Here is a 10925-nt window from a genome sequence, read left to right on the forward strand (position 1 = left end):
TTTTCTCAAAGCTAGATCTCTATTACTTGAGCCAAAGTCTTTGTGCATGCTAGGCAAGCACTCTACCACTAGGCCCAGCTCCTGGCCCTAAATTTTATTTTTATCCATTCCTTTGTTTATATGGCTAAACCTGAAATTCAGCCAAAAAGCATAATTTGAAACTCCAGAAAACTCACATCCTACTCACAAACATACACAAGCATTTTAGGGCTGGGAGCACGGCCTAGTGGTAGTGCACTTGCCTAGTACTCACAAAGGCCTGGGTTCGTGTGCAGTTTCCGTAGTGTAGTGGATATCACATTTGCCTCACACAAAGCCCTGGGTTCAATTCCCCAGAACCACATACACAGAAAAAGCCAGAAGTGGTGCTGTGGCTCAAGTGGCAGAGTGCTAGCCTTAAGCAAAGTGTCCAAGGACAGTGCCCAGGCCCTAAATTTAAGCCCCAGGACTGGAGGGGAAAAAAGTGTTTTGGGCCTCATTTTTCAGACATTTGGAAAACTAGGATATAAATACTATCTCAGAGTGTGTTTAAAGTAAGTTATATTACTTAACTTTACCAATCCAAGTCACTAGTTTAAAGACATAGCAGCTCCTCATTATATCTCAGTGAACATTAACAGTGACCAGTACAGAATTAAAAAAAAGAAAAGCAAAAACAAAACTGGAACTCGCTCAAAGTGGTAGAGCACAAGCCTTGAGCAAAAGAGCTCAGGGACAGCACTGAGGCTCTAGGTTTAAGTCACACACCTGACAAAAAAATAAGAATAAAAAAAAAATCCCCACATTTCTTTTTCATTTAATGTGAATACAATTCCAGAGTGAGTAAAGTACCACTGAAAGTGACAGTGTGGTACCAAGCACTGCCTTGTTTTAAAATGGAGTCACATGGCCAGCGCCAGTGACCCACAACTATAATCCTAACTACTCAGGATTTTGAGACCAGAGGAATGTGGTTCAAAGCCATCCTGGGCAGACTCTTCAATTAACCAGCAAAAAGCCCAAAGTGGAAGTGTGGCCCAAGCAGTAGTACACCAGCAATGAGTGAAAAAGCTAAGCAAACGCCTGAGGGTCTAAGTGTAAGTCTTGGTATTAGAACAAAAAATTAAAAAATAAATAATTATGTAGCCAGGTGTGATAACACCTACAATCTACTACACAGGAGGATCTCTGTCCGAAGCTAACCCTGAGCAAAAACCCTAAGACCCTACCTGAAAAGTAACAAAAGCCAAGAGCCAGAGGAGTGGCTCAAGTGGTAGAGCACTGCCTAATAAGAGTGTGTCACTGAGTTCAAACCCCAGTCCTGCCAAAACAGACAAAAACCTGCCAGCATGCTCTGTCTCTCGAGTAGGTTTGGATAGGCTAGTACAGGGAGCCACATTAGTAGAGTCTTAAGGCACACTCAGGGACATTATTCTTGGAAAGTGTGGCCACCTATAACTCCTCCTTCTGGTTTCTCTTCTGGGCTTTGTAAATATGAATGTCTTTTTCAGAATCATAGTGAACCTTACTCACAGTGAACTGTCTCTCCAGCATTGCCAAGAAGTTTCTATCCCGTTCATAGCGGATCCGGCAAGCTAAAAGAACCACCGAGCGATGGCTACAGAGGTATTCCAGTGTGTGAAGAAGATCTGCGAATGTTTCTTCTAAATATATGATATCAGCTCCAAGTATCAGGTCAAATTCTCCAGGTGAGAAACTCCCCAGATTCTGGCCCCAAGTCAGCTCCTTAACAACAGCTTTGGCTTGGACATGGAGAGGTAAGTTGGCTTGAACATTTGATTTAAGAAACTCTAATGCTACTTTTCGATCGGTGATCGTCACATGAGCACCTACAATGTAGGACAAAGAACAGCAATGAGCACATCAATACAAGTGCTGAGGGGAGAAAGGGAGTTCAGTTAAACACTGAGCGCAGCTAAGTATTCCACCTGATGGGCACAACACAGTGTGCTTGCTCCATGGAGCTGATAGGCAGAGCCTTCTACACTGGCTTTTGGCAAAAGAAAACCTGGCATTTGCCTCTGACATTGCTGCTTTGCTGATGTTGTGCTCATAAATTAGTCACCAACTGACACAGGATGGGGCTTCTAAATTGGGCAGGCAGACCCTGACCACCTTTACCCATGAGCTAAACAGAATTCAAGGATGAAAAAATCTGGCAGCAGAATGTGATTACTAAGATGAGAAAACAGGGCCAGAAGCATAACCTAGTGGTAGAGTGCTCACCTCACGTGCACAAAGCCCTGGGTTCGATTCTTCGGGACCACATACACACAAAAAGCTAGGAGTGGCGCTGTGGCTCAAGTGGCAGAGCACTAGCCTTGAGCAAAAAGTGTCCAAGGGCAGTGCCCAGGCCCTGTGTTCAAATACCACGACTCGGGAGGTGGGGGGAAGGAACATCTGTGCAGGGTTTTGGTTTAAAACAGAATCACAGAAGAGTTCGGCTACTGAGGAAGCAATCACGCGCGTCTGTCCCTAGGCTGTTTTGAAGCAGCCAATCTTACATGGATTTGTGGGATATGGATATATACCTATTTTTTTTCCTCTGAATTACTATATAGTTTTCAGGTAAGTGTTTCTTTAACTGTTTCTACATGCAGCACTGTACAAATAACGAAGTCATATGTTATTAACCTGTTTCTTAATAGGTTGCTGACAATGAACTACCATACATTTTTCTTTTTGCTAGTACTGGGATTTGAGATCAGGGCCCTGCACTTGACTTTCTTGCTCACACATGGTGCTCGACCATTTGAGCCACACTGTCAGCCTGGCTTTCCTGGTTTTTTTTAAAGATGGAGACTTGCAGACTCTTCCACTCAAGCTGGCTTCAAACTACATCCTCTATGTTTCAGCCTCCTGGGTAGCTAGGATTATAGGCTTGAGCCACTACCAGCAATATGTAACTCTAAACCAATATGGATGAAGAGACTGAGCTGCTGTTACTCTGAAGCTAAAGAAACCAAATAAGGACATAAAAACATAATTCTATTAGGCCCAAGAAATTCATATTTATGTTTCATTCTTTCATAAAAGGTTTTCTCTACTGGATGTGATGGTACATGACTGAATCACATTTGGAAGGAAAAGGCAGCAAGATTCAGAGTTTAAGGCCAGCTTGGACTATACAGTCAAGTTTGAAGTCAGCTACAGCAACACAAAACACCAAAAAACAAAAACAAAAACAAGTATTTTCAAGTATTTGCATCCCTTTTTAGTCTCTAATCTCCTACAAGATTCTGGAGCAGCTGCAGTCAGCTGCCATTCCACTGGCAACTTATGCCGTGTTTCTTTATCTTGACACATAAGGTTATGACAGTATGCCAGGGAATCTGTGATACAGATGAAACACTCAGGCTGTCAGAACACTTGAGCCTGGATGCATGGCTCTGATCATTGCCAGATAGCATACCACCCAATAAGCAGAAAGCAAGGAGAGTTCCCATTTCTTCTGACAATGAAAATTACAGGAACCCGGAGTTTGGCCTAGTGGTAGTGCTCGCCTAGCATGCGCAAAGACCCCAGTTTGATTCCTTGATACAACATACATAGAAAAAGCCAGAAGTGTGGGGCGCAAGTGGTAGAGCACTAACTTTGAGAAGCTCAAGGACAGTGCCCAGGCCCTGAGTTCAAGCCCCAGGACAAGCAAAAAAAAAAAAAGGAAGGAAGGGAGGGAGGGAGGGAAGGAGGGAAGGGAAGGGAAGGAAAGGGAAGGGAAGGGATAGGAAGGAAAGGAAATTACTAATAGCCTTTCGAGGTTTAGCTAGAAACTTCTATCTCTGGATTTTACAGTCCACAGGGAGCTCTGTTGGAGTGTTCCATCTCCTGCAGCCATTGCCTGAGTACTCATTCTGATGTTCACCTGCACAATTTTGTCCATCTCCCATGTATGTCAGAAGTCTGAATGGGTTCTTAATGTCAGGTGACCATTCCCCGTAACTTCATCAATCCTACCTGAGACTACCATAAATCAGAGGATAAAAAGAGTCTCATAGAACTGAAATTCAAACAAGGACCTAAGCAGTACAACACTGATGTTGTTTCTGTTTGTTTTGTTTTGAACACAGGATCTTATTGATGGAGCCCAGGATAGCTTCAAACTTGAACTCCTGCTATGGCCTCCCAAGTACTGCGTTTACAGCCATAAATACCTTACAAAGTAATTTTTTGTTTTGTTTTGGTATGGCTTTTTTTTTTTTTTTTTTTTTTTTTGCCAGTCCTGCAGCTTGAACTCAGGTCCTGAGCACTGTCCTTGGCCTTGTTCTTCCTCAAGGCTAGTGGTCTGCCACTTGAGCCACAGCAACACTTCCATCTTTTTTTTCTCTTTTCTACATTGTATGTGGTACTGAGGAATACAGGTCTTTGTGCATTCTAGGCAAGTACTCTACCACTAGGCCAAACTCCCTGCTTCACAAGATGTCTTTTAAAAGAAGAATATACAGAGTGTTAACTGGTGATCTAAGTTAGGTTTAAGAAGCAGATAAATGGGTACCAAGACATGTGAAAGGGTATCAATGTATGTGAATTAATGCACCTTCTATCTGGCAAATATCATGTAACCCTTTTACTAATTACAATAAAAAAAAAAAAAAAAAGAAGAAGCAGATGGCTGGGAGTTTGGCCTAGTGGTTAAAGTGCTTGCCTAGCATGCATGAAGACCCAGGTTCGATTCCTTGGTACCACATACATAGAAAAAAGCCGGAAGTGGTGCTGAGGCTCAAGTGGTAGAGCTCTAGCCTTGAGAAAGCCCAAGGACAATGCTCAGGCCCTGAGCTCAAGCCCAGGACTGGCAAAAAAAAAAAAAAGAAAAGAAAAGAAAAGAAAACAGAGCAGAAAAAAGGAATGAAGTGTCCAGAGATAAGCAGATCAAGGAGACAGGTGACTGGATAAAGACCTGACAGGATAACCAAATGCACATCTGTGTTCTCTAACTCCAACCCATCCTATAAAATCCAATTTTGAAGTAACACAAAGGCTGGACTTTCAAACTGAGAAGCAGGACTTCAGAGACAGAATTATTTTCATATGTCATCCACATTCCATTACTTTTGTCACCTTGGGCAGTTACTTTACTCAATACTAATCCTTCATTTCATTACTTGAAAAGAACTCTAGCTCAGCTATACTTACTAGGTGCAGAGTTACTATGAGAATATGAGGCTATAAATCTACGGCCTAATTGTTACTACATATGGAACCTTGCCTGGGGAGAATGAGACTTTCTGGCTCCCGAAATACCTGTAACACAAAGTGATAGGCTCAAAATACTCTGGGAATCCAGGTTCTCAACACCAATGTGGTCTGAGAACCAGCAAGGTGGAGTTATCATCCTAGGAGGCTGTCTCAAAGGAAAGCTCTCAGGGCCTACTCCAGAACCTCTGAATCTGAAACTACACTGCTAATGGAGAGCCCAGATGGTGATATTATGGTGAAGAATATAATTTTGGGTGCCTTTAAAGCTAGTCTAGCCAGGTGTTGATGGTTCACACCGATAGCTGCTCAGGAGGTTGAGATCTGAGGATTTCTGTTCCATTCAAGTCTGGGCAGGAAAGTCCATGAGACTTTTATCTCCAATACACTCCTCTGAAAAAGCCAGAAGTGGCACTGTGGCTCAAGTGGTAGAGCACTAGCCTTGAGCAAAATGAAGCTCAGGGACAGCATCCAGGCTTTGAGTTCAAGCTCCAGGTATGACCAAACAAAAAACAACAACAACAAAAACTAAGCTAGACTTATCAATGGGTACCTCAAACTGAGTAGGAAGAACTCAGAAAGAACTTAACCGAAAATAATAAAAATAGTAACAAGATTTTAAAATGCTCTAGATTAGTCAAAGATGATGCTGCATACCAGTGGTCATGTCTGTAACCCTAACTACTTGGGAGGCTGAGATAACAAAGATTATGAATTCTAGATAGCCTAGCCAATATGGTGACACTTTATCTCAAAGACCTAAATTAATGGCTGTATAACAAACTTAAAAAAAAATAAAAGTTAATGGCTATAATCCCAGCTCTTGAAAGGCTGAAGCTAAAGGATCATACCATTCAAGCCAACCAAGGCTGCAGAAGAAAAAAGGAAGGAAGGAAGGAAGGAAGAAAGGAAGGAAGGAAGGAAGAGAGGGAGGGAGGGAAGGGAAGGGGAGGGGAAGACATCATATCAGAACATGAATACAATTTTATTTATATAACATTTTGGTGACAGGGTTTCACTATGCACCTCAAACTTATGATTCTCTTCCTTCAGTTTTCCAAGTACTAACGTTATAGCTATGTATCACTATACTTGGCTTATTAATAAAATCACTTAAAATAAGATAACACAGATTTTAAAAGAAAAAGCCAGCAATCTCCTTAGCAATTAATGAAGGAAAAGACACTACCTGCTCCACTTACCTGACCAGGCTAAATGCAAATACACAGTAAGCACCTTAGACTAAAGGAATTTCTAGATGGGCTAGATTATTCTTTGTGAAATCAAAGCAACCTTAAGATTATAATATCAGCATCACAGAATTATAGAGAGCAAGGCAATCGCCAATGAGAAGTATAAATAACAGGTTGAAAGAAAGAGAAGAAATTAGCCTGTTAGACCAAAGGTGGCCACACCCTGAGCGCACAGAGGGAAGAAATTAAGCAGGTACGAGGAAAACTACCAATGGGTTTTGTGCTAACAACATCAGATGCAACTCTCAAAGAGTATAGCCAGCACATCACACTTACCCAGCAGGGCAGCTACTATGCCCACCAGCCCTGTGCCAGCCCCCAGCTCCACGGCAGAGCAGCCCCTGAGCTCCACTGGGCCCATCTCCAGATATGTGGAAAGAACGACAGCCTGTATCAAAACACAGTTGTGATTATGATCCACATGAGCAAGTGCTTCAAGAGCCATAGGGTGTCAGAAGGGCCAGAGGCTGGCAGAGACAACATGGCTCTCTCCTGCTGCAAGCCGGGAGTCCCAGCTTACCGGCAAAAACTTAGCTACTGTTTTGCCGCTGGGAGGTAATGGAGAGAGAGCACAGATTTCCTCATAGGGAGGGAGACAGGAATCACACAAGCTTGGGGAGGCCTGCTGAATGTTTTACCGGGCCACAGCGCTTTCACCCCGAGGTTTGCCAAAGCATTCCAACAGAATTAACAGGAACAGTCTCTGTGACTACTCAAGGCAATGTCCAGTTCCTCCGCCTCCTCAGTCAGCACAGCCACACCCGAACCATGCCCAAAGCTCCCTGAACTGTGTCATGACCATCACTGACCCACAGAGGCCCTTGACATCTTTTTCGGGACATCAATAGGTAAGTTTTGCCAAACTTTTGGAATTTGATGATGCATGAGCTAGTATTTGCTTTCAATCCTATTTTTTAAATTGTGGTTTTTGTAATTCTTACAGATACACAGTAGGGATAGAACTGGTAACTGCTTGTTTTGCTGGTCTCATTCCTCACTTTCTCACTTGCTAGGGGAATAGTTTTCATGTCATTTTAGACTGCATCACTCTAAGTGGTTATAGCATGTGAGAACATTTAGTTCTGTCTTTGTTTTTGGTTGATTATGGGGCTTCAATGTAACGTTCTCCCTGAGCAATTTTGCTCAAGCTCTGTCACTTGGAACAACAGTGCCCACTTCCAGTTTTCTGGTTCACTGGAGATAAGAGTTTCATGTCCAGCAGGACCTCAATCCTCAGATCTCAGCCTCCTGAGTAGGATGGATTACAGGGGTGAGCCATCAGCGGCCAGCTAATATTCCTAAGTGTTTCTCCACATGCCTGTGTTAAAATGATGCTTAGTCTGATCATATGACCTACTTTTTTTCAGGACTCATCCTCCCCAGTCCTAAACATAGTGCTTGGGGCTGTGGGCTTGAGTCACCTTCACTATCAGAACCAGAAAATTTTACATATCTTTGCAATATGTTTAAAAGACATGATAAAGGTCTAAACCAGCTTACCTGTCAATCATATGTATAAATAATTACCCACAAGCCATTTCACTATCCTTTGCTTTGAGTGACTCTTAAAATGCTAAGCATGTGGGTGATAGAGTGACCGATGGGAAAGGTTTAGGGGATGAAAACTAAAACTGAGATAGTGAGGATTAGTCTACTCTGAACATTCTTTTAAAACCCATCAAAAGTCCATGAAACTCTCATCTCCAATTAACTGGCCCCCAAAAGGAGCTGGAGCTGTGGCTCAAATGATAGACTGCTAGCCTTGAGCACAAAAGCTCCGGCATGTGCTCCAGGGCCTGAGTTCAAGACCCAGGACTGGCACTAAAATAACCATCAAATTTGTGTGCTTTACGTAGGTGAAGTGCATGGAATGATAAATATGTTTCAATAAAGCGGGGGTTAAAGATGTGCATGTTCTCGGAGGTCCTGTGAGGCTGACCTACCGCATCCCACACCACAGCGGCCACTCCCAGCTGCCTCCAGTCCTGCCGGATTTGGATCGTGCGCTTTGCAAAGGAGAACGTGGCTAGAGGCTTATGGAATTTCTGGAGCCCCATTCCGGACTCCTCGTAGGGAACCAGGGCCATTTCTTGCCAGGAGGCCAGTCCTCTGTTGAGACCTGTACAAAAGAATCCCGTGTGACACTCTAGCCAGGAACTGTATCATATAGTACATAATAATTTTCATTCAAATTATCTGGCAGTGTTGCTAGTTCAAAAGACAAAAATAAGTGGAGGCACTTGCCTCACCTCGGTCATCCTAGCTTCTCTGAAATCGAAGGATGATAAAAAGGGAAAGAAGGAAGGGAGGGTGAGAGGAGGGAGGGAGGAAGGGAACTAAGGAATAAGGGAAGGAAAAGCAAATCTTAATTCCTTTAGCATGGCTGCCCCCCCCAGCAGTCCCATGGGAAATGACACTTAGCTCTTGGTGTTAAAACACCTAGAACTATCTGGCTCCCGCGTGGGTTCAGAGCTGCACACCACCATACACCCCTACACCCCCACACCTCCATATACCCCTACACCCCATACGCCCCTACACCCCCATACACTCCTACATCCCCATACACCCCCTACACCCCATACGCCCCTACACCCCCATACACTCCTACATCCCCATACACCCCCTACACCCCATACGCCCCTACACCCCATATGCCCCTACACCCCATATGCCCCTACAGTCCCTACACCCCATATACCCCATACACCCCATACGCCCCTACACCCCCATACACCCCATACACCCCTACACCCCATACACCCCCATATACCCCATACACCCCTACGCCCCATACACTCCTATACCCCCATATACCCCATACACCCCACACACCCCTACACCTCCATATACCCCTACACCCCATATACCCCTACACCCCCCTATGTCCCTACACCCCCATACACTCCTACACCCCATACATCCCTACACCCCCATATACTCCCACACCCCATACACCCCCTACACTCCTACATCCCCCTACACCCCCATACACCCCTACACCCCATACATCCCTACACCCCCATACACCCCTACACCCCCATACATCCCTACACCCGGACACAAGGCCACGGTGAGCACCGGGGCTCCTAAGCCGCCCTGCCCGGCACGCTGCGGCCCGAGGGTCCGGCCGTGGAGTTCCGGCTCACGCCGCGTCCAGCGCTGACCGCAGTGGGGCCCAACCTGCTCTCGGCGGAGTGCTAATGTCCACCCGCCACCCCGGCCGCGTCCCGGCGGGCGAAGAGCTCCGCGATCCCGCGCTCGAGGGGGAGGCGAGGGGGCGGGCACGCCGGCTGGCCCGGAGCTTCGGGGTACGCGCGGAGGAGGAGAGGGCCCGGGCGGAGCGGGCCCGGGCGGAGCGCGCTTCCGGTGCTCGGGGGAAGCGGGGAGGGCCCGCGCCTGCGTCGGGGACCAGCGGGGAGCCGCGGGCCTGGAGCCGCGGGGCGCGGAGGTCCGGCGACACCCGCCGGGGCGCCCCTGCTCCGGCTCCGGGACCCCCGAAGCTTCTCGCTCTCTTCAGCCCGGGCCTTCGGCCACTGGGCGATGGCGCAGACGGAGGCGGAAAGGGAAAGCCGGCTCCGAGTCTGCGCGGTCACCGCGGGGCCCCGGCCCGCGCGCGCCCGGGTCGGCGGAGCAGGGTAACTGCCCGGCAGATGTCAGCTAAAGCTCCAGGCCGACCGAGTGGATGGCTGGCTGGTGTGGGGCTTGGACTCGGGGCCCGGGCGCTGTCCCTGAGCTGCCACCGCTGGATGGTCGGTGGTTAGTTGGAGATGAGAGTCCCAGCGGCGTTCCTGCCTGGGCGGGCTTCGAACCAGGATCCTCAGATCCCAGCCTCCTGGACAGCTAGGATTACCGGCGAGCGCCTCCAGCGGCCCGGTCAGACACGGAGTTTTTCCTTGGGTCGGGCGGGCCGAACTATACTGGGAGGCCGCCAACCCCCTGCCCGCCCCGGTGGCCCCGCGCCCCTCCTTCTCCGCTGGAGATCGGAGGGGCCGGGGGCCCTGGCCGGGCTGGGCGTCATCTTCCAGGGCTGACCCCGTCTCTCCCCAGCCCTTCGGCCCGGCTGCTGGCCCAGACTGCACCTTAGCATGAGCCAGAGCAAACCCCCGGACCTGCCCCAGCGCCTGGGTTCCCGAAGCTCCCGGGGATCCCCTGCGTCCCCCGTCCCAGTCTCGGTCCGCACCCCGCCCGGCCTGCAGGGGGCGTGCCGCCTCCCCCGACTTCTTCACCCGCCCGCAGAAGCAGCAGAGAGGGCGTTCTTCTTTATGTGTTTCTTCTTTTGGTGTCTCCCCCTCCCGTGTTTCTCTTAGTCTGATAGCCTCTGTGCTTCTCTGCCCTTCAACCTTTACTTTTCCTAGTTTACAATCGTTCCCTGATAGCGGGGTGCAGTGGCTCTGAAACTCAAGAGTTGGGAGAATTGTGATTGTAGGCCAAACCAAGCCCCTCCCTCCAAAAAAGTGACAAGACCCCTCATCTCAGCCA

General features: G+C 47.5%; 1 protein-coding gene across 1 annotated transcript; it reads right to left on the bottom strand.

Moving 5' to 3' along the window:
- Positions 1 to 586: 586 nt before the first annotated feature.
- Mettl21a (methyltransferase 21A, HSPA lysine) lies at positions 587 to 9978 on the bottom strand. Its single transcript, XM_090354694.1, has 4 exons — positions 9627 to 9978; positions 8387 to 8562; positions 6720 to 6831; positions 587 to 1829 (listed from the first exon to the last, which is right to left on the bottom strand). The coding sequence occupies exons 2-4, from the start codon at positions 8528 to 8530 to the stop codon at positions 1432 to 1434; spliced, it is 654 nt and encodes a 217-aa protein (XP_090210820.1). The 5' UTR covers positions 8531 to 8562; positions 9627 to 9978; the 3' UTR covers positions 587 to 1431.
- Positions 9979 to 10925: the final 947 nt, after the last annotated feature.

This window comes from Megascapheus bottae, chromosome 21 (genome assembly GCF_031878675.1).
Source record: "Megascapheus bottae isolate mThoBot1 chromosome 21, mThoBot2.hap1, whole genome shotgun sequence".
Classification (NCBI taxonomy): domain Eukaryota; kingdom Metazoa; phylum Chordata; class Mammalia; order Rodentia; family Geomyidae; genus Megascapheus; species Megascapheus bottae.